Raw genomic sequence first — 24235 nt, forward strand, 5'->3', positions numbered from 1 at the left:
CTTCGAGGATCTTGAGGCTTCTGGAAGGTTCTCTCTGGAAAAAACTACTTGGCAGGAACCAATCGCTGACTGTTGTCGGGCTGAACACTGTCCCTGGCCAACCCATTGGTTGCCAGTTAATCAGTTGAACCAGTTCCCTCCAGTTGGCTGAATACCGAAAAGTCTGTGTTCTCCCTTGCCAAATACAAAACTTGAGAACAGTGTTCCAGTAAGCAAGCTGTTGAAATTTTTAGACCTCCATTTCCTCTGTTCAAGTTAAAGGTATATCTCAATTATCAATCCACAGACCAAAAATAATAAATATACAATAAAAGAAAGGGATCAAAGGAAATAACAGGAAGGACTTTTGCAATACACCTTATGTATTTTTTTCAACACTGTGATAAAGTATTCGGTGTTGCACGTACACTGCCCTAGTTTTTCAAAAACAAAGATTTCTATGGTATCGATGTCTCAAAAGATTTAGCTAAATAATTTCATTTTTTCCCAGTTAAATTTGGAGTTTTTCAATTAGTCCTCAAATATCCTTATTTCTACCTTAATTAATAAGGCTTGTACCCAAACTTAACTACCCAGTGCTAGAGGAGTAGGGTGCAGTGACATAGTGGTATTGTTACTGGACTAGTAATCTATAGACCCCTGGTAATGCTCGAGGACCAGGGTTCAAATCTCACCATGGCAAATGATGAAATTTGAACTCCCAAGAAAAATGTGGAAATCTAATGATGACGATGAAACCCATCTGGTTCACTAATGTCCTTCAGGGGAGGAAACCTGTCATCATTACCTGCTCTGGCCTACATGTGATTCTGGATCCTGAGCAATGTGGTTGACTCAGTTCCAGGGCAGTTGGGGATGAACAATAACTGCTGGCCCACATCACAATGAAAGAATTAAAAATCCAAGGTGTGCAATCATCAGCGAACATCCCACTTGTGAGCTTATGGTGGAAGAAAGGTCATTGATAAAACAGCTGAAGAGGTTGGGCCTAGGACACTATCCTGAGGAACGCCTGCAGTGATATCCTGGAACTGAGATGATTGACCTCAAACCACCACAACCATCTTCCTTTATTCTAAGTAGGGCTCCAACCAGTGGAGGATTTTCCCCCTGATTCCATTGACTCCAGTTTTACTTTGGCTCCTTGATGTCACACTCGTTCAAATGGTGCCTTATGCCAAGGACAGCCACTCACATCACCTGAAATTCAGCTCTTTTGTCCATGTTTGAACCAAGGCTGTAATGAGGCCAGAAACTTGAGTCACTCTGGGGGATCCTGCGTCAGTGAGCAGGTTATTGCTAAGCAAGTGCCACTCGATTGCGCTGCTTATTTTTTTGTTAATGCGAATCTTCACCACCACACTGCTTTTTTATCCTTTTGAGGAAAAGTGTGTGTGTGTGGGGGGCGGGGAGTAGTAGAATGAATTACATTATGAACACCCCTTCCATGGCCAACAAGTCCTGTGTTGGACCAACCCAGTGCTTCTGGCGCAGCAGATGGGGCAATACCACTGCGTCAGAAGGCCTCCAAGCGCTGTTGATAACCGCTTCTATCACTTTATTGATGATCGATACTGGAGCGACGGGGTGGTAATTTGTCCTGTTTCTTGTATATGGGACATACCTGGGCAATTTGCCACATTGCCGGGTTGATGCCTGTGTTGTAGTTGTAATGGAACAGCTTGGCTAGGGCGCTGCAAGTTCTGGAGTCTAAGTCTTCAGTACTATTGCTGGAATATTTTCAGGGCCCATAGCCGTTGTAATATCCAGTGCCTTCAGCTGTTTCTTGATATCACATGGAGTGAATCAAATAGGCTGAAGATTGACAGCTGTGATGCTGGGGACCTCCTGAGGCTGAGATGGATCATCCACACGGCACATCAGGCTGAAGATGGTTGTGCATGTTTCAGCCTCATCTTTTACACTGATCTGTTGGGCACCTCCATCATTCAAAGTGGGGATTATTGTGACGCTACCTCCTCCGGTGTTTAATTGTCCTCCAGCATTCACGACTGGATATGGCAGGACTTGCAGAGCTTAGACCTGATCCGTTGGAAGTAATCCTGTGATGTAGCTTCACCAGGTTGACACCTCATTTTTAGGTATGCCTGCTGTTGTGCCTGGCATGCTTTGCTGCACTCTTCATTGAACTAGGGTTGATCCTCTAGCTAGGTGGTAAAGGTAGAGTGGAAGATATACCGGATGAGGAGATTGCAGTTGTGTAAAATTCTGCTGCTGCTGTTGGCCCACAGCGCCTCATGGGTGGCCAGTCTTGAGTTGCTACATCTGTTTGAAGTCTGTTCCATTTAACGGTAATGGTAGTGCCACAATGGAGGGTATCCTCAATGTGAAGACGGAACTTTGTCTCCACAAGGACTGTGCAGTGGTCACTCCTACAGATACTGTCATGGCCAGATGCATCTGCGACAGGCAGGTTGGTGAGGATGAGGACTAGTATATTTTTCTCTCTTCTTGGTTCCCTCACCACCTATAGCAAACCTAGCCTAGCAGTTATGTCCTTTAGCACCTGGCCAGCTCAATCACTGGTGATACTACTGAGCCATTCTTGGTGATGGACAATGAGGTCCCCCGCCCAGAGTAAATGCTGTGCCTTGCCACCCTCGATGCTTCCTCCAAGTGGTGTTCAACATGGAGGAGTACTGATTATTCAGCTGACGGAAGGTGGTATGTAGAAATCACAGGAGTTTCCTTGCCCGTGTTTGTTTGACCTGGTGCTATTCGACTTCATGGGGTCCAGCGACAATGTTGAGGACTCATAGGGCAACTCCTTCCCGACTGTATACCACTGTGCTACCAGCACTGCTGGGTCTATCCTTCCGGTGGGATAGGATAACCCAAGAATGGTGATGGGCTGTCTGGGATATAACTGCAAGGTATGATTCCTTGAGTATGACTATGTCAGGCTCTTGCTTGACTAATCTGTGAGACAGCTCTCCTAATTTTGGCCCAAGCTCCCAGGTGTTAGTAAAGAGGACTTTGCTGGGTTGAAAGAGCTGTGTTAGCAAGCCTTGACAATGAGAGCCACACCGCCACCTTGACAGTCTTGGTAGAAAGTACAGTCAGGCATGGCAGTTACATTTAGGGGAAGATGTCATCATTCCTCAGCCAGATTTCCACCAAGGCCCTGAGGTTTAAATAATCATTTGCACTAAATTAATGGATAACAAGGACATCTTTCACAGATGAAAGTAGATGCAGTGAGTGGTGGTGAGAGGCTGATAGATTGGTGCAATCTAAAGGTAGCACTGTGATGAGCGAGTTAGCTGAGAAGAAGATTGGCAAGGTTAACCCTCAATGGACACACTGAGTGAGAGGTTAAACAAGACAGTATGATGGATATTTGGGATTGTTGCTTGCAATGAGGCAGTGCCGAATGCCTTGAAGGGTCCCTTGTAAATTGCCAAGAGTGGAATAGTGGAAAGCTGTTAGCTTATCTAAGGGAGAATCAAGCTGGGATATAGGCAGGAGAGTAGGAAGGTAGAAATGTACTGAGGATTAGATTAGGGATTTAGAAGATCAGGATACAGGGGAGAAGTGGAAGGAAGCATGACGAGAAAAGAGAGGTAAAGAGAAAAGTTTTTTTTAAAGGTAGGAAATAGAATTGATTGGCTCGGATTTAGAACAGCAGCCAAAATATGTAGGTAAATGGACTTTTCTTGTAGGAAATCCTGGCAAAGCAGACACTTTTAAGGTGCACGTGCCCTTTCATATTCTACAGAGAGGTCATAAGGAAGATATCTATCATGTTACAATACATCTTCAATTAAAATTTAATATAATATGGTTCACTCCAATATATGTAGGATATTTTTTAAACAAAAACAATGCAAGATTGGTTATCTTTATTTGTCTTGGCTATAACTTTAACAAAGTTTCAAATTGATTTTTGTCCTGTTAGCTCTGTTGCAGCATTACCAAAACACAAACCTGGTTTCTGGGAAGCGGTTGCAGCAACTGTTGGAACGCGTTCTGCTGAGGCGTGCCAGCAAAAGTACACATCTGAACATCAACTGAAATTGTCCAAAAAACCTGATGTGAAACAGAAGAAAAAATGTTCCAGTAATGAAAACAAGAAAGGTTGGAATGCATAAATTTAGAGATGGTTTGTTAGTATTTAAGGGGTCGCTATTTTAATTACAGTTGAGCACCCCTTATCCGAAATTCAAAAAGCTCTGAAATCCGCACTTTTTTCCACTTGGTCAAACTTCGCTGAATCAATCTGCTGTTTCTTGATGCTGTCTTTGATGCAAGATTTAGTGGCGGATTTCAGCTGCCTGGACACGGCGCTGTTCTTCACATAGCGCTTGTGGATCGTGCGCGCTCACGCTCTCTCTCGCTCTCTCGGCTTTGCAAAGCGCCTCTCCAGTCTGCAGGGATCACACTGTCGACCACCTTCTGTCTACAATGTGGAAGACTTGCTGGATGAGCTACCATTATACAGGTATTCCAAAATCCAAAAAATTCTGAAATCCGAGGCACTTCCGACCCCAAGCATTTCGGACAAGGGATGATCGACCTGTATTGGTAACATTGCCAAATATTAGGCCATAACTTCCAAGCTCCAGGGTGTCTTAGTGGGGGTATCCCAAAGATGAACTAGGGAATCCCCTTCAGCTGTTTACAGGTAAGGTTTGCATGGTAATTGCAAACTTCAGATGGTTCCAACTGGCTTATGTCAAAAGTTACCCCCCAAAAAATTAAAGCCCCTTCTAACTTAAGGTAACTATTCCACAGATCTACCCCGACACAACAACTACTCCAAATCCCCAGGGATCTTGTTCCACCCACCCCTCTCCAAGGGACACCCCTCACCCGGCTAGGCCTGACTCTCGCTCCCACATCTGCCAGGCCCAACTGTCCCATATCCCCGAAGCCCAACCCGGCTATACCTCCACCCGAGGCAGGACACCTCCACCCCCAAAATCCTATACACTTACCTTGTGCACTTACCTTTACCCTTGCCTGTCAAGAGCATGTAAACTTACAAGACCTTTAACTTACCTGCTTTCCTGCAGCTAGTGCTATAAAAAAGGGATGTGGCTTCCTTCCCTTCGACAGCTACACTGAATACTAGGATTTGCATTGCCGGGTGTCGGGCAAGTCACAATTTTAGGTAAGAAACTGGGAGCAAAGTAACAATCCGACGCTGATTGCTATTCCAGTGAATTTCAGGTCCATTATTTTTAGAAAAGAAAAGATGATGAAAGGGTAGGTCAACAGAACACATGTCCAGTTGTTTTTTTTAATGATCCTATGTGTCCATGGCGTTGCTTATGAGCAGTCCATGGATAGAAAGATTTTTTTTAAAATATATCCGATGGTGACGAATTAAAAGTGACTTCAGAAATTCACCCTACGGCGCCCATCAACTTTCATGTGGCTATATTGCTATACAGGATTTCCATAGTAAATGTTTGCATTCAAAGTTGCAGTGTTAAACAGTGACAGAAAAACATAACCAAAAATCACATTCCTCCTTCCACTAAACCATGAATTTGTTCATGCATTTATAACTACCTGTACCTATTGACTCTTTTTCATTACCTTTCCTCATCAATTGCATGTAAACCGATTGCCACAAGTTGGCAGTAAACATTGTTAAATGATTATTTATTTTGGAGACGGTGAAAGCAAAGCCACTTTTTGTTATTAATGGACCAAATGTATTCTGTTGCATTTATATAGTATCTTTAATGTAGAAAAATATCCCAAACTATTATTAAAGGTGTGATCATAAATGAGCACCAAAACAAAGACGGTTATATGAGCTGAGGCAACCAAAAGCTGAATCAAGGAGATGGGCTTTATTGAGGATCTTGGAGGTGGAGGGTTATTATGTGTTTGGGGGGGGGGGGCGGTCATTGTAGGGTCAGAGGAGGTTCCAGAGATAAAAGGCCCTGAAGGAACCAGAACCCCAGTCTGGTTCCAATCAGCCTGATAAAACTGAAGCATTGGAGGGATTGCAAACGGTGATGGAAAGATAGAGCATAGGCATTGTCACACAGCTCAAGTTGAATCTTGACTGCAGATGATGATGTTAAAGGGCAGCATGCAAATAGTAAAAACAAAAGCCAAGGATGGAACTCTGGAGGGTAATGGTATGGGCCAGATAGCGAAGCCTCATAGTGTGCACTAGTGAGATCCAACTTTACCTCTCCTCAAATATAGAACATAGAACAGTACAGCACAGTACAGGCCCTTCAGCCCACGATGTTGTGCCAACCATTTATCCTAATCTAAGATCAACTTAACCTACATCCCTTCAATTTACTGCTGTCCATGTGCCTCTTTTTTTTTAAATAAATATTTTATTGAAAATTTTTGGTCAACCAACACAGTACATTGTGCATCCTTTACACAATATTATAACAGCACAAATAACAATGACCTATTTTATATAAGCAAAAAACAAAAAATGAATAAATATTAAATAACAAAAATGAAGACTAGCCCTAATTGGCAACTGCCTTGTCACAAGTTACACCCCCCCCGCCCCAAATCCTGGGCTGCTGCTGCTGCCTTCTTTTTCCCCTTCCATCTATCTATCCGCAAGGTATTCGACGAACGGTTGCCACCGCCTGGTGAACCCTTGAGCCGACCCCCTTAGGACGAACTTAATCCGCTCTAGCTTTATAAACCCCGCCATGTCATTTATCCAGGTCTCCACCCCCGGGGGCTTGGCTTCCTTCCACATTAGCAATATCCTGCGCCGGGCTACTAGGGACGCAAAGGCCAAAACATCGGCCTCTCTCGCCTCCTGCACTCCCGGCTCTTGTGCTACCCCAAATATAGCCAACTCCCAGCTTGGTTCGACCCGGACCCCCACTACTTTTGAAAGCACCTTTGTCACCCCCATCCAAAACCCCCGTAGTGCCGGGCATGACCAAAACATATGGGTATGATTCGTTGGGCTTCTCGAGCACCTCGCACACCTATCCTCCACCCCAAAAAATTTACTGAGCCGCGCTCCAGTCATATGCGCCCGGTGTAATACCTTAAACTGAATCAGGCTTAGCCTGGCACACGAGGACGACGAGTTTACCCTACTTAGGGCATCCGCCCACAGCCCCTCCTCGATCTCCTCCCCCAGCTCTTCTTCCCATTTCCCTTTTAGTTCATCTACCATAGTCTCCCCTTCGTCCCTCATTTCCCTATATATATCTGACACCTTACCATCCCCCACCCATGTCTTTGAGATCACTCTGTCCTGCACCTCTTGTGTCGGGAGCTGCGGAAAATCCCTCACCTGTTGCCTCGCAAAAGCCCTCAGTTGCATATACCTGAATGCATTCCCTTGGGGCAACCCATATTTCTCGGTCAGCGCTCCCAGACTCGCGAACTTCCCATCCACAAATAGATCTTTCAGTTGCGTTATACCTGCTCTTTGCCACATTCCATATCCCCCATCCATTCCCCCCGGGGCAAACCTATGGTTGTTTCTTATCGGGGACCCCCCCAAAGCTCCAGTCTTTCCCCTATGCCGTCTCCACTGTCCCCAAATCTTCAGTGTAGCTACCACCACCGGGCTTGTGGTGTAGTTCCTCGGTGCGAACGGCAATGGGGCTGTCACCATAGCCTGCAGGCTAGTCCCCCTACAGGACGCCCTCTCTAATCTCTTCCACGCCGCTCCCTCCTCCTCTCCCATCCACTTACTCACCATTGAAATATTAGCGGCCCAATAGTACTCACTTAGGCTCGGTAGTGCCAGCCCCCCCCTATCCCTGCTACGCTGTAAGAATCCCTTCCTCACTCTCGGGGTCTTCCCGGCCCAAACAAAACCCATGATGCTCTTTTCAATCCTTTTTAAAAAAGCCTTCGTGATCACCACCGGGAGGCACTGAAACACAAAGAGGAATCTCGGGAGGACCACCATCTTAACCGCCTGCACCCTCCCTGCCATTGACAGGGCTACCATATCCCATCTCTTGAAATCTTCCTCCATCTGTTCCACCAACCGCGTTAAATTTAACCTGTGCAGTGTGCCCCAATTCTTAGCTATCTGGATCCCCAGGTAACGAAAGTCTCTTGTTACCTTCCTCAACGGTAGGTCCTCTATTTCTCTACTCTGCTCCCCAGGATGCACCACAAACAGCTCACTCTTCCCCATGTTCAATTTATACCCTGAAAAATCCCCAAACTCCCCAAGTATCCACATTATTTCTGGCATCCCCTCCGCCGGATCCGCCACATATAGTAGCAAATCGTCCGCATACAAAGATACCCGGTGTTCTTCTCCTCCCCTAAGTACTCCCCTCCACTTCTTGGAACCCCTCAGCGCTATCGCCAGGGGCTCAATCGCCAGTGCAAACAGTGATGGGGACAGAGGGCATCCCTGCCTTGTCCCTCTATGGAGCCGAAAATATGCCGATCCCCGTCCATTCGTGACCACACTCGCCACTGGGGCCCTATACAATAGCTGCACCCATCTAACATACCCCTCTCCAAAACCAAATCTCCTCAACACCTCCCACAAATAATCCCATTCCACTCTATCAAATGCTTTCTCGGCATCCATCGCCACTACTATCTCTGTTTCACCCTCTGGTGGGGCCATCATCATTACCCCTAACAGCCTCCGTATATTAGTGTTCAGCTGTCTCCCCTTCACAAACCCAGTTTGGTCCTCGTGAACCACCCCCGGGACACATTCCTCTATTCTCATTGCCATTACCTTGGCCAGGACCTTGGCATCCACATTTAGGAGGGAAATTGGTCTGTAGGACCCGCATTGTAGCGGGTCCTTTTCCTTCTTTAAGAGAAGCTATATCGTTGCTTCAGACATAGTCGGGGGCAGTTGTCCCCTTTCCTTTGCCTCATTAAAGGTCCTCGTCAGTACCGGGGCGAGCAAGTCCAAATATTTTCTATAAAATTCGACTGGGAATCCGTCTGGTCCCGGGGCCTTTCCCGTCTGCATGCTCCTAATTCCTTTCACCACTTCTTCTACCTCGATCTGTGCTCCCAGTCCCACCCTTTCCTGCTCTTTCACCTTGGGAATTTCCAGCCGATCCAAAAAGTCCATCATTCTCTCCCTCCCATCCGGGGGTTGAGCTTCATATAATTTTTTATAAAATGTCTTGAACACTTCATTCACTCTCTCCGCTCCCCGCTCCATCTCTCCTTCCTCGTCCCTCACTCCCCCTATTTCCCTCGCTGCTCCCCTTTTCCTCAATTGGTGTGCCAGCAACCTGCTCGCCTTCTCCCCATATTCATACTGTACACCCTGTGCCTTCCTCCATTGTGCCTCTGCAGTGCCTGTAGTCAGCAAGTCAAATTCCACATGCAGCCTTTGCCTTTCCCTGTACAATCCCTCCTCCGGTGCTTCCGCATATTGTCTGTCCGCCCTCAAAAGTTCTTGCAGCAACCGCTCCCGTTCCTTACTCTCCTGCTTCCCTTTATGTGCCCTTATTGATATCAGCTCCCCCCTAACCACCGCCTTCAACGCCTCCCAGACCACTCCCACCTGGACCTCCCCATTGTCATTGAGTTCCAAGTACTTTTCAATACATCCCCTCACCCTTAAACACACCCCCTCATCCGCCATTAGTCCCATGTCCATTCTCCAGGGTGGGCGCCCTCCTGTTTCCTCCCCTATCTCCAAGTCCACCCAGTGTGGGGCGTGATCCGAAATGGCTATAGCCGTATACTCCGTTCCCCTCACCTTCGGGATCAATGCCCTACCCAGCACAAAAAAGTCTATGCGCGAATAGACTTTATGGACATAGGAGAAAAACGAGAACTCCTTACTCCTAGGTCTACTGAATCTCCACGGGTCCACCCCTCCCATCTGCTCCATAAAATCTTTAAGCACCTTGGCTGCTGCCGGCCTCCTTCCAGTCCTGGACTTCGACCTATCCAGCCCTGGTTCCAACACCGTGTTAAAGTCTCCCCCCATTATCAGCTTTCCAGTCTCCAGGTCCGGAATGCGTCCTAGCATCCGCCTCATAAAATTGGCATCATCCCAGTTCGGGGCATACACGTTTACCAAAACCACCGTCTCTCCCTGTAGTTTGCCACTCACCATCACGTATCTGCCCCCGTTATCCGCCACTATAGTCTTTGCCTCGAACATTACCCGCTTCCCCACTGATATATAGCCACCCCCCTGTTTTTCGCATCTAGCCCCGAATGGAACACCTGCCCCACCCATCCTTTGCGCAGCCTAACCTGGTCTATCAATTTCAGGTGCGTTTCCTGTAACATAACCACATCTGCTTTAAGTTTCTTAAGGTGTGCGAGTACCCGTGCCCTCTTTATCGGCCCGTTGAGCCCTCTCACGTTCCACGTGATCAGCCGAGTTGGGGGGCTTCCCACCCCCCCCCCATGCAGATTAGCCATCATCTTTTTCCAGCTTCTCACCCAGTTCCCACGCAGCTGTATCTCCCCCAGGCGGTGCCCCCCCGCCCATCCTCTCCCGTACCCGCTCCCCCCTTTCCCCAGCAGCAGCAACCCAGTAATTCCCCCCTCCCACCCCCCCCCGCTAGACCCCCCGCTAGCGTAATTACTCCCCCCATGTTGCTCCCAGAAGTCAGCAAACTCTGGCTGACCTCGGCTTCCCCCGTGACCACGGCTCGCACCGTGCGACGCCCCCTCCTTCCTGCTTCTCTATTCCCGCCATAATTATCATAGCGCGGGAGCCAAGCCCGCGCTTCTCCCTTGGCCCCGCCCCCCATGGCCAACGCCCCATCTCCTCTCCCTCCCCACCTCCCCCCATCACCCCCTGTGGGAGAGAGAAAAGTTACCACACCGCAGGATTAGAACATAAAACCCCTCTTCGCCCCCCCCCATTCGCCCCACCACTTTGTCCAAACGTTCTTTTTAATAATCCACTCATTCCAGTTTTTCTTCTACAATAAAAGTCCACGCTTCATCCGCCGTCTCAAAGTAGTGGTGCCTCCCTTGATATGTGACCCACAGTCTTGCCGGTTGCAGCATTCCAGATTTTATCTTCCTTTTATGAAGCACCGCCTTGGCCCGATTAAAGCTCGCCCTCCTTCTCGCCACCTCCGCACTCCAGTCTTGATAAACGCGGATCACCGCGTTCTCCCATTTACTGCTCCGAGTTTTCTTCGCCCATCTAAGGACCATTTCTCTATCCTTAAAACGGAGGAATCTCACCACTATGGCTCTGGGAGTTTCTCCTGCTCTCGGTCCTCGCGCCATAACTCGGTATGCTCCCTCCACCTCCAACGGACCCGCCGGGGCCTCCGCTCCCATTAACGAGTGCAGCATCGTGCTCACATATGCCCCGACGTCCGCACCCTCCACACCTTCAGGAAGACCAAGAATCCTCAGGTTGTTCCTCCTTGCGTTGTTTTCCAGTGCCTCCAACCTCTCCACACATCGTTTCTGATGTGCCTCCTGTATCTCCGTCTTCACCACCAGGCCCTGTATATCATCCTCATTCTCGGCTGCCTTCGCCTTCACGACCCGAAGCTCCCGCTCCTGGGTCTTTTGTTCCTCCTTTAGCCCTTCAATCGCCTGTAGTATCGGGGCCAACAGCTCTTTCTTCATTTCCTTTTTTATCTCTTCCACGCAGCATTTCAAGAACTCTTGTTGTTCAGGGCCCCATGTGAAACTGCCACCTTTGACGCCATCTTGGTTTTTGCTTGCCTTCCTTGCCGCTGTTCCAAAGGATCCGCTGCAATCCGGCCACTTTCCTCTCCTTTTTCCATCCGTGTCCAGGGGGAATTCCCTTCTGGTTTACCGCACGGTGTTTTTAGCCGTTAAAATTGCCGTTGGGGCTCCTATCAAGAGCCCAAAAGTCCGTTTCACCGGGAGCTGCCGAAACGTGCGACTCAGCTGGTCATCGCCGCACCCGGAAGTCATCCATGTGCCTCTCTAAGAGTCGGTTAAATGTCCCTAATGACTGACTCCACAACCTCTGCTGGCAGTGCATTCCACACACCCACCACTCTGTGTAAAGAACCTACATCTGACATTTCCCCTATACCTTCCTCCAATCACCTTAAAATTATGTTCCCTCGTGACAGCCATTTCCACCCTGGGGAAAAGTCTCTGGCTATCCACTCTATCCATGCCTCTCATCACCTTGTACACCTCTATCAAGTCACCTCTTGGCCTTCTTCGTTCCAGTGAGAAAAGCCTGAGTGTGTCCCGTGTCCCCCCCCCCCCCCCCCCCCCCCCCCCCGGGGTTGCTGCTGCTGACCACCTACCATACACCTTCTTAACAACCCTATCAACCTGGGTGGCAATTTTATGAGGGATCTATGTACGTGGACCCCAAGATCCCTCTGTTCCTCCACACTTCCAACACACTAACCCTGTATTCAGCATTCAAATTCAACCTTCCAAAATCAATCACTTCACATTTATCAAGGTTGAACTCCATTTGCCACTTCTCAGCCCAGCTCTGCATCCTGTCAATGTCCTGTTGCAACCTGCAACAACCCTCAACAGTATCTACAACTCCCCAACCTTCATGTCATCGGCAAACTTACTAACCCACCCTTCCACTTCCTCATCCAAGTCATTTATAAAAACCACAAAGAGCAGAGGTCCCAGAACAGATCCTTGCGGGACACCACTGATCACCGACCTCCAGGCGGAATACTTTCCATCCATTACCACTCGCTGTCTTCTTTCGGCCAGCCAATTCTGTATCCAGACAGCCAAATTTCCCTGTATCCCTTGCCCTGCCTAACATGGTGAACCTTATCAAATGCCTTACTGAAATCCATATTCACCACATCCACTGTGTGACCTTCATCAATGTGTCTCGTCACATCCTCAAAACATTCAATGAGGCTTGTGAGGCATGACCTGTCCCTCACAAAGCCATGCTGACTATCTTTAATCAAACTATGTTTTTATAAATAATCATAAATCCTATCTCTCAGAATCCTTTCCAATATTTTGCTCACCACAGACATAAGACTGATGGGTCTGTTATCCCCAGGGATTTCCCTATTCCCTTTCTTGAACAGGGGAACAACATTCGCCTCCCTCCAATCATCCGGTACTACTCCACTGGAGAGTGAGGACGCAAAGATCATCGCCAACAGCGCAGCAATCTCCTCCCTCGCTTCCCGTAGTAACCTTAGGTATATCCCGTCAGGTCCAGGGGACTTAACTATCCTGATACTTTCCAAAATCTCCAGCACATCCTCCTTCTTAATATCAACCTGTTCGAGTCTATAAACCTGGTTCACGCTGTTCTCATGAGCAACAAGGTCCCTCTCTCGAGTGAATACTGATGCAAAATATTCATTTAGGGCCTCCCCCATCTCCTCAGACTCTAGGCACGAGTTCCCTCCACTTTCCCTGATTGGCCCTACTCTCACTCTGATCATCCTCTTATCAGAACGCCTTGGGGTTTTCCCTAATCCTTCCCGCCAGGAATTTTTCATGCCCCCTTCTAGCTCTCCTCAGTCCATTTTTGAGTTCCTTCCTGGCTACCTTGTAACCCTGTAGAGCCGAGTCAGATCCTTGCTTTCTCAACCTTAGGAAGCTTCCTTCTTCCTCTTGACATAAGCTCCACTTCTCATGTCACCCAAGGCTCCTTCACCTTACCATTCCTTCCTCTTCTCAGTGGGACAAAATTATCCAGCACTCACCGCAAGTTCTCCTTAAACAACCCCCACATTATTGTTGTGCATTTCCCGAAGAACAATTGTTCCCACTTTATGCTCCTCAGCTCCTATCTAATGGCAGTATAATTTCCCCTCCCCCAATTAAATACCTTCCCATACTGCCTGTTCCTATCGCTCCCCATGACTATGGTGAAGGTCAAGGAGTTGTGGTCACTGTCACCGAAATGCTCTCCCACCGAGACATCTGACACCTGGCCTGGTTCGTTGCCGAGCACCAAGTCCAATATGGCCTCTCCCCTAGTCGACCTATCTACTTATTGAGTCAGGAATCCTTCCTGTACACACCTGACAAAATCTGCTCCTTGCAAACCATTTTCAGTAAGGAGGTTCCAGTCAATATTAGGGAAGTTGAAATCACCCATGACAACAACTCTGTTACTTCTGCACTTTTCCAAGATCTGCCGCCCAATCTGTTCCTCTATCTCTCTGCTGCTATTGGGGGGTCTATAGAAAACTCCCAATAAAGTGACTGCTCCTTTCTTGCGTCTGACTTCCACCCTTACTGACTCAGTAGACAAACCCTCCTCAACTACCTCCATTTCCGCAGCTGTGATGCACTCCCTAATTAACAGTGCCACTCCCCCTCCACTTTTACCTCCCTCCCTATTCTTCTGAAAACATCTAAACCACGGAACATCGAACAACCATTCCTGCCCCTGTGAAATCCATGTCTCCGTAATGGCCACAACATCGTAGTTCCAAGTACTGATCCATGCTCTCCGTTCCTTGCCTCACTTGCACGTGGCACCAGTAGCAATCCTGAGATCATTACTGTAATAATCCACAGGAAGCAGGGGTTCCGTCACCACACCAGTATTTATTTGCAATAACTTATATACAAGAGCAGCTCCAAACAGTGCTGCTAGCATTCCAATCAACTTAAGACTGCCTCACAAAGCCTACACAGGTGCTTATATGGGCCCCCTCAATGAGCTATCATTGAGGGAGCTAATACAGACTTCCGGTTGCGGCGATGCGGAGCTAAGCCGCACATTTCGGCAGCTCCTGCTATAACGGACTTTTGGGCTCTCCGGAGGAGCCCCAACGGAAATTTCTTGATTGAATCCCGGGTGGGAAGGTGAAGTAAGGTCCCCCCTTGCGTCGTTTGGCGGTGGAGCGACGGAGAAAGAGGCTTTGGAGCAGCAGCAAAAACGAGGGGGAAAAACCAAGATGGCGGAGGACGGAGATCGAGCAGCATGGGGGCCGGACCAGCAGGAGTTCCTCAGGTGCTGCGTGGAGGAGCTTAAAAAGGAGGTGCTGGCGCCAATGCTGTTGGCGATTGAGGGGCTGAAGGAGACCCAGAAGGCCCAGGCGGTGGAGCTCCCTGAGGTGAGGGATAAAACTAATGAGAACGAGGACGAGATCCTGGGCCTGGCGTTAAAGATGGAGGCGCACGAGGCGGTGCACAAGAGGTGGGCCGAGAGACTTGAGGTCCTGGAGAACAGGTCAAGGAGGAAGAATCTCCGGATTCTGGGTCTCCCCAAAGGAGTGGAGGGGGCTGATGCCGGGGCGTATGTGAGCACGATGCTCCATTCGCTGATGGGTGTGGCGATCTCTCAGCCCCCTGGAGCTAGAAGGGGCTCACCGGGTCCTGGCGAGGAGACCCAAGACTGGCGAGCCGCCAAGGGCGATAGTGGCGAGGTTGCATCGCTTCGTGGACAAAGAGAGTGTCCTGAGATGGGCCAAGAAGGTGCGGAGCAGTAGATGGGAGAATGCGGTGATCTGAGTCTACCAGGACTGGAGTGCGGAGGTGGCAAATAGGAGAGCTGGCTTCAAGCGGGCCAAGGCGGTGCTGCATTAAAAAAAGAGGGAGATTCGGAATGCTGCAGCCTGCGCGACTGTGGGTCACTGATCAGGACCGACACCACTATTTCAAAACGCCAGAAGAGGCTTGGACCTTTATCCAAGCGGAAAAATTGGACTCGAACTGAGGGGCTGTGGTTGTGGGGGAGATGTTGACTGTATACAGGGTTGTAAATATGGGTAAAGAATGTTTCGCGGGTGGGATGATGGATGGGGTTGGGGGAAGAGTTCTTTTTTTTCTTTTGATGAGATAGGGGGAATGTGGGCGTCGGTGGCTGGAGGGGGGTGAGACTCGGGGATGGGGGAACTGGGATAAGGCCGCAACAGGAGCTGCGCCACAGGGGACGGGGCTGGCTCAGGAAAACGCGGGCCTTTTCCCGCGCTAGGGAGAGGGGGGATGGAGGAACGTAAGGAGGAGGAGAGACTCCCACACGGGGGAGATCAACGGGAAGGCGGGGGAAGCCAGGGTCAGCAGAAGTCAGCTGACTCACGGAAGTAGTATGGGGGAGCAAAAGAGCTAGATGCAGATCTAGCGGGGAGGAGAGGGGGGGAATAACAGGGTTGCTGCTGCACTGGCCGAGGGGGAACTGAAAATGGAAGAGGTGGTCGGAGCAGGGGTTCCCCGTCTGGGGGACTGCAGGGTGCGGGATACGCGGGCACGGGACTGGCCTAAGATAGGAGATGGCTAGTCGGCGGAGGGAGGGGGGGGGGGGGGGGTAGCCCCCCAATCCGGCTGATCACGTGGAATGTGAGAGGCCTAAATGGGCCGGTTAAGAGGGCCCGAGTGTTCGCGCACTTAAAGGAACTGAAGGCAGACGTGGTCATGCTTCAGGAGACACATCTGAAGGTGGCAGATCAGGTCAGGTTAAGGAAGGGATGGGTAAGACAGGTGTTCCATTCGGGGCTGGATACGAAGAATAGAGGGGTGGCAATACTGGTGGGGAAGCGGGTGTCGTTTGAGGCCAAGAACATAGTAGCGGACAATGGAGGCCGATACGTGATGGTGAGTGGTAGGTTGCAGGGGACGGGGGTAGTATTGGTAAATGTATACGCCCCGAACTGGGACGATGCTGGATTCATGAAACGGATGTTGGGGTGTATTCCAGACTTGGAGGTAGGGAGCTTGATAATGGGTGGGGATTTCAACACGGTGTTGGACCCAGCATTAGATCATTCCAGATCTAGGACGAGGAAGAGGCCGGCTGCGGCCAAGATGCTCAGAGGATTTATGGATCAGATGGGGGGAGTAGATCCGTGGAGATTTGCCAGGCCTTTGGCCAGAGAATTTTCTTTTTTCTCCCATGTACATAAGGCCTACTCCCGGATAGATTTCTGGGCAGGGCATTGATCCCGAAAGTGGAGGGAACGGAGTATTCAGCCATAGCCATTTCAGATCACGCCCCACATTGGGTGGAGCTAGAGCTGGGGGAGGAGAGGGACCAACGCCCGTTGTGAAGGTTGGATGTGGGACTGCTGGCAGACGAGAAAGTGTGTGGGAGGGTGCATCGAAAGGTATCTGGAGGCCAACGACAACGGGGAGGTGCAGGTGGGAGTCGTATGGGAGGCGCTGAAGGTGGTGGTCAGGGGAGAGTTCATCTCCATCAGGGCTCATGGGGAGAAGAGAGAGGGCAGGGAAAGGGAGAGGTTAGTGGGGGAGATTTTAAGGGTGGACAGGAGATATGCAGAGGCCCCTGATGAGGGACTACTCGGGGAGAGACAAAGTCTCCAGACGGAGTTCGACCTGTTGACCACGGGGAAGGCAGAGGCACAGTGGAGGTAGGCACAGGGGGCGATGTATGAATATGGGGAGAAGACGAGTCGGATGCTGGCACATGAGCTCTGTAAGAGGATGGCAGCGAGGGAAATAGGTGGAGTCAAGGATGGCAGGGGAACTACGGTGCGGAGTGCGGTGAAAGTGAATGAGGCATTCAAGGCCTTTTACGAGGAGCTGTATAGGTCCCAGCCCCCAGGGGGAAAGGAGGGGATGCGACGATTCTTGGACCAACTGAGGTTCCCGAGGGTGGAGGAGCAGGAGGTGGCTGGTTTGGGGGCGCCAATTGGGGTGGAGGAGCTGGTTAAAGGACTGGGGAGCATGCAGGCAGGGAAGGCCCCGGGGCCGGATGGGTTCCCGGTGAAGTTCTATAGGAAGTATGTAGACCTGTTAGCCCCGTTGCTGGTAAGGACCTTCAATGAAGCAAGGGAGGGGGGGGCCCTGCCCCCAACAATGTCGGAGGCGACGATCTCTTTGATCCTGAAGCGGGATAAGGACCCACTGCAATGTGGGTCGTATAGAACGATCTCGCTCCTCAACGTAGACGCTAAGTTGCTGGCAAAAATGTTGGCTACGAGGATTGAGGATTGTGTCCCGGGGGTGATTCACGAGGACCAGACGGGATTCGTAAAGGGTAGGCAGCTAAATACCAATGTGCGAAGGCTCCTAAATGTGATAATGATGCCATCAGTGGAGGGAGAGGCGGAGATAGTGGCAGCTATGGACGCGGAGAAGGCCTTTGACCGAGTAGAGTGGGAATATCTCTGGGAAGTGTTGCGGAGGTTTGGGTTTGGAGAGGGGTTTATCAGTTGGGTTAAACTCCTATATAGAGCACCGGTGGCGAGTGTGGTTACGAATCGGCGGAGGTCGGACTATTTTCGGCTGTATCGAGGGACGAGGCAGGGGTGCCCCTTGTCCCCCTTGTTGTTTGCAGTAGCAATTGAACCTTTGGCCATGGCATTAAGGGAGTCTGGGAAATGGAGGGGGGTGGTCCGAGGGGGAGAGGAGCATCGAGTGTCGCTGTATGCAGACGACCTGTTGCTGTATGTGGTGGACCCAGTGGAGGGGATGGTGGAGGTCATGCAGATCCAAAGGGAGTTTGGGGACTTCTCGGGCTATAAGCTCAATGTAGGGAAGAGCGAGCTCTTTGTGGTGCATCCGGGGGATCAGGGAAGAGGGATAGATGACCTACCGCTGAGGAGGGCGGATAGGAGCTTTCGATACTCGGGGATCCAGGTAGTTAGGAGCTGGGGGTCCCTGCACAAACAGGGAGCAGATGGAGGAGGACTTTAAACGGTGGGACATGTTGCCACTCTCGCTAGCGGGCAGGGTACAATCGATTAAAATGGTGGTCCTTCCGAGGTTTCTTTTTGTATTTCAATGCCTTCCAATTGTGATCACCAAGGCCTTTTTTAAGAGGGTAGGCAGGAGCATTATGGGTTTTGTGTGGGCGAATAAGACCCCGAGGGTAAGGAGGGGGTTTCTGGAGCGTAGTTGAGATAGAGGAGGGCTGGCGTTGCCGAATCTGGATGGCTACTACTGGGCAGCCAATGTGGCGATGATCCATAAGTGGGTGATGGAGGGAGAGGGGGCGGCGTGGAAGAGGTTGGAGATGGCGTCCTGCAAAGGAACGAGCCTGAGGGCGCTGGTGATGGCACCGCTGCCGCTCTCGCCGACAAGGTACACCACGAGCCCGGTGGTGGCGGCAACGCTAAAGATCTGGGGGCAGTGGAGACGGCACAGGGGTGCGATGGGAGCCTCGGTGTGGTCCCCGATCAGAGACAACCATCGGTTTGTCCCGGGATGGATGGACGGGGGGTTTCAGAGCTGGCATAGGGCAGGGATTGAAAGAATGGGGGACCTGTTCATTGATGGGACGTTTGCGAGCTTAGGGGCGCTGGAAGAGAAGTTTGGGCTACCCCCGGGAAACGCTTTCAGGTACATGCAAGTAAGGGCGTTTGTGAGGCGGCAGGTGAGGGAATTCCTGTTGCTCCCGGTACAGGGGATTCAAGACAGGGTGATTTCGGGCATATGGGTCGGAGAGGGCAAGGTGTCGGCAATATACCAGGAGATGAAAGAAGAGGGGGAGGCTTTGGTAGAGGAGCTGAAGGGTAAATGGGAAGAGGAGCTGGGGGAGGAGATTGAGGAGGGGCTGATGCCCTAAGTAGGGTTAATTCCTCTTCCTCATGTGCCAGGCTCAGCCTGATACAATTTAAGGTAGTTCACAGAGTGCACATGACGGGGGCGAGGCTGAGTAGGTTCTTTGGGGTGGAGGACAGATGTGGGAGGCTCAGGAAGCCCGGCGAACCATGTCCATATGTTTTGGTCATGCCTGGCACTGGAGGGGTTCTGGAGGGGAGTTGCGAGAACAGTATCTAAGGTGGTGAAAGTCCGGGTCAAGCCAAGCTGGGGGCTAGCACTATTTGGAGTAGCGGACGAGCCGGGGGTGCAGGAGGCGAAAGAGGCCGGCATTCTGGCCTTTGCGTCCCTAGCAGCCCGGCGAAGGATCTTGTTAGTGTGGAAAGAGGCGAAGCCCCCCCCAGCGTGGAAGCCTGGATAAATGATATGGCAGGGTTTATCAAGTTGGAGAGGATAAAGTTTGCCTTGAGGGAGTCTGCGCAGGGGCTCTACAGGCGGTGGCAACCGTTCCTAGACTATCTCGCGGAGCGTTAGATGAAGGTCGGACAACGACATGGGTGGGGTGTACCTTATAGGTGCCCGTCTTTTCCTTGACGACCTCCTTGGAAGTTGTACTTCCTCTTCCTCGGGGAGAGGTGTCGCGGCTGCCTCGTCGAACGTGTCCATCTCCGACTGACGACTGGATGACGGGGTCTGGAGAAATTGCTCGGGGCTGGGGTGTGGGTATCTTTCCTGTCTGAGCTATCCCAGCTTGAGGCGGTCCTGCTTCGACTGCCTCCAGGTGTGGTTCCGCTGCCCTTATTTGGTCTAGGTGTTTCTTCAGCACCTTGCCTCCTATCGAAACTTTATATGATATGGGCCCTGTTTGGGACTCTACCGTGCCTTTGACCCACGTTGATACATTCTCATAATTCTTGACCCAAACCGGTGCCCCCACCTGGAAATGTCTCTGCTGCCGACTATTATCATGCCCCCTGCGTTGGACCTCCTGATGTTTCTCCACTTTCCCCGTTAAATTTGGGAAAAGGAGACTCAGCCTCGTTCGCAGCCGCCTTCCCATTAAGAGTTCGGCTGGCAGTATGCCTGTTGTGGAATGCGGTGTGGTCCTGTAATCAAACAGCCAGCGGGAGAGCTTTGTGTCCATTTATGCTGCCGGCTGCTTCTCGAGTCCCGCTTTTAGTGTCTGGACCGCTCTCTCTGCCAGGCCGTTGGACGCTGGATGGTAAGGGGCTGTTTTGATGTGGCGGACTCCGTTTCCCTTTAGGAATTTTCCAAATTCCCCACTTGTGAATGCCGTTCTGTTGTCCGACACCAATACCTCCGGAAGTCCATGTGTTGCAAACGAGGCCCTGAGCTTTTCAATTGTCGATGCTGTGCTTGCCACGTTTACCCGGTGGACGTCCAACCATTTGGAGTGGGCGTTCACTATCACCAAAAACATTGAGCCCATGAAAGGGCCGGCGTGGTCAATATGCAGGCGGGTCCACGGTCTGCCTGGCCATTCCCACGGGTGCAATGGCACAGCTGGTGGCACTCTTTCCTGTTGGCACTCCTGGCACCGACGTACCAAGGCTGCGATGTCTGTGTCCAATCCTGGCCACAAAACGTAGCATCTTCATTTTAGACACCCCTGGGTGTCCGTGATGTAACTCGGTTAAGATTGCCCGATGGCCCTGAGCTGGGACTATTACCCGGGCTCCCCATAATAGGATACCATCTTCTACGGTTATTTGGTCCTTTCTGCTCGATTTGGGCGTACTTTCTCTCAGCCATCGCCAAGGTCCTCGAAGCATAGGCTATTGGCCGTTCTTCCCCATTCCTTCCTCTATGGGCTAAGGCGGCTCCTACCCCGTAAGGTGATGCGTCACACGTGACCACCAACTCCTTCCTTGGGTCATAATGCTCTAGGACATTTTCGGATGACAGCTGTCCCTTAATGTCCCTAAATGCTCGGATTTGGCGGGCGGACCATTTCCATTCTTGTCCCTTTTTTAGTAGCTGGTGGAGGGGTTCTAGGATGGACGCCCTATTTTCAATAAATTTGCCATAATATGTTACCAATCCTAGAAATGATCGTAGCTCCTGGACCGTGGTGGGAGCTGGGGCTTCTTTTATTGCCCTTACTCAGTCTTCCAATGGGTGTAAGCCCGACTCGTCTACTTTATATCCCAGGTACGTCACTTGTGGGGCCAGAAAAACAAATTTTTCTCTTTTCAGCCGTACGCCTGCCTTTACGAAACGCCTGAGCACTTCCTCCAGGTTCCTTAAGTGTTCCCTGTTTGTCCTACCCGTGATCAAGACATCGTCCAAATAAATCGCCACCTGCAGTAGTCCCTGCAGAATATTTTCCATCGTACGCTGGAATATAGCGCAGGCTGATGAAGGGTAGCCTAGTATAACGAAAAAGTCCCTTCAGGGTGTTGATCGTAGTGAACGTCTGGGAGTCCTTGTCCAGTTTTAACTGCAGGTAGGTGTGGCTCATGTCCAGTTTCGTGAACAAAAGCCCACCTGCCAATTTGGCATATAGGTCGTCTATTTTCAGGATCTGGTATTTGTCCAGCAATGCGTATTTGTTTACCGTCTGTTTGAAATCTCCACAGAGACGTATCGAGCCGCCTGGCTTCAAAATTGGTACCACCGGCGCTGCCCATTCCGAGAACTGTACTGGTCTGATAATGCCATCGCACCGTAACCTTTCTATTTCGACATCTACTTTCTTCCTTAATGCAAAAGGTACCGGCCTGACCTTACAAAATTTCGGAAGGGCTTCTGGGTCCACGTGCAAAGTTGCTTTGGCGCCTATAATTTCCCCCAAACCTTCTTGGAAGACCTCCGGGTATTTTTGGAGTACTCCACTCAACTGCCCGCTTCCACTCTGGAAAATTTTCATCCAATCTAAGTTTAGGTCTTTCAGCCAGTTCCGTCCTATTAAGTTCAGTCCGGAGCCCTCTACTATCGTCAATGGTAATCTGAGCATTGTTTGTCATATTCCACGGGCACACGAGTCGTGCCTAGAACTTCCACGGGTTCCCCCGTGTAGGTTTTAAGTTTTGTCGATGTTTTTGTTAAGGTTAGTGGCTGGAGTCCATCTTTGATTTTTTTAAAATGCTGCCACTCCCATTACTGATACGGCCGCACCAGTGTCTATTTCCATTATTGTCGGCCGACCACTCACCCGTGGGGTGATCTTAATAGATTCTGCTTTCTTCGTCGCAATATGATATAACTGTTCCCCTTCGGAGGAGGATGGGGCATCTAGGTTATGTGCATCTAGGTTATGTACTTCCCTGCGTCCCCACCTGCTATTCCTCTTTTGCCACCTCCTTCTAGGGTTTCTGTCGCTGTTACCCCACTCTGTCTGGTGCCAGAAACGGTCCTTCTCTGTTGGGGGAGCCTCAGCCGGTAGTTCCCTCTGTCTCCAGTTAGTCCTAGCAGACTTGGGGGCAGTTCTGGGGTTTTCCTTTGGCCCTCTGTTCCTCAGGCTTTTTCTGAGGGCGGCTATCTGGTAGCTGGACCCATTGTGGTAGTCCTTCTCCCAGGTATCTACCTCCATTGGCGTGCCCTGTAGTTCCTGCGCCCCACTTGCTGCCTTTTCTAGGGACAGTGCGAGCTGTAACGCCCGCCTGCAGTCTAGCTGCGTTTCCGCCAACAGGCGCTTCTGTATTTGGAGGTCATTTATGCCACACACTAACCGGTCCCGAAGCATTTCATTTAGCGTCGGGCCGAACTCACATTTTTCCGCCAGTCTTCTCAGGCGGGTCAAGAAATTTGTGACTGACTCTGTCTTCCCGCTTCGTTGTGTAGAATCTGTACCTACGCAAAATGAGGGGTGGTTTTGGGTCATAGTGCTCTTCCACCAATTTAGTTAATTCTTGGAAAGGTATCGTGTCCGGCGTATCCAGATAAGTTAGACTACGTATAATGGCGAAGGCTGAGGGTCCGCACGCCGACAGCAGTATAACCCGTTTCCTTCCGTCCTCCGTTATCTCATTGGCCTGGAAAAAATAACACATTCTCTCCACATACTGGGACCAGTCCTCAATAGTCGGGTCGAATGCATCCAACTTCCCAAAAAGAGGCATTTTTGAAAGAGCAAGGCTTACCCTCCAAGTGCGGCAGCTGGTCTCCACAAGGTTCTTTGTTTACCTCGTCGCCACTGTAATAATCCACAGGAGGCAGGGGTTCCGTCACCACACCAGTATTTATTTGCAATAACTTATATACAACATCAGCTCCAAACAGTACTGCTAGCATTCCAGTCAACTTAAGACTGCCTCACGAAGCCTACACAGGTGCTTATATGGGCCCCCTCAATGAGCTATCATTGAGGGAGCTCATACTCCAATTGGCCAACCAATAATGCCAATTGGAGGTCATTACACCTACTCTGCTTGTCCTGCTCTTTAGCTTCCAACCTAACTCTCTAAAATCACTTTTTAGATCCTCATCCCTTTTCTTAGCTATGTCGTTGGTGCCGATGTGCACTGTGACTTCTGGTTGCTCCCCCTCCCCCTTAAGAATCCTGTAGACTCAATCCGAGACATCCTTAGCCCTGGTACCTGGGAGGCAAGATATCTTCCGGGAGTCTCGTTCGCGACCACAGAATCTCCTATCCATTCCCCTAACCATTGAGTCTCCTATCACTATTGCTTTTCTATTCTCCCCCTTCCCTTCTGAGCCACAGAGCCAGGCTTGGTGCCAGAGACCTGGCCGCTCCGGCCTTCCCCCAGTAGGTCATCCTCCTCAACAGTATTCAGAACGGTATACTTGTTTTGAAGGGGGACAGCCACGAGGGATCCCTGCACTGTATGCCCCTTTGTTTTCCTTTCCCTTACTGTAACCCAGCTACTCTTGTCCTGTACCTTTGGTGTGGCTACCTCCCTGTAACTCT

General features: G+C 50.4%; 1 protein-coding gene across 5 annotated transcripts in view; it reads left to right on the forward strand.

Moving 5' to 3' along the window:
- Positions 1-24235, forward strand: part of mis18bp1 (MIS18 binding protein 1) — a 129616-nt gene that overhangs the window by 80796 nt on the left and 24585 nt on the right. For all 5 annotated transcript variants that reach the window (XM_072491100.1, XM_072491119.1, XM_072491138.1 and 2 more), the window contains one exon: positions 3920-4098. In XM_072491100.1, coding sequence (XP_072347201.1) covers positions 3920-4098 — 179 coding nt within the window. The remainder of the gene's footprint in view (positions 1-3919; positions 4099-24235) is intronic.

This window comes from Scyliorhinus torazame, chromosome 2 (genome assembly GCF_047496885.1).
Source record: "Scyliorhinus torazame isolate Kashiwa2021f chromosome 2, sScyTor2.1, whole genome shotgun sequence".
Lineage (NCBI taxonomy): Eukaryota > Metazoa > Chordata > Chondrichthyes > Carcharhiniformes > Scyliorhinidae > Scyliorhinus > Scyliorhinus torazame.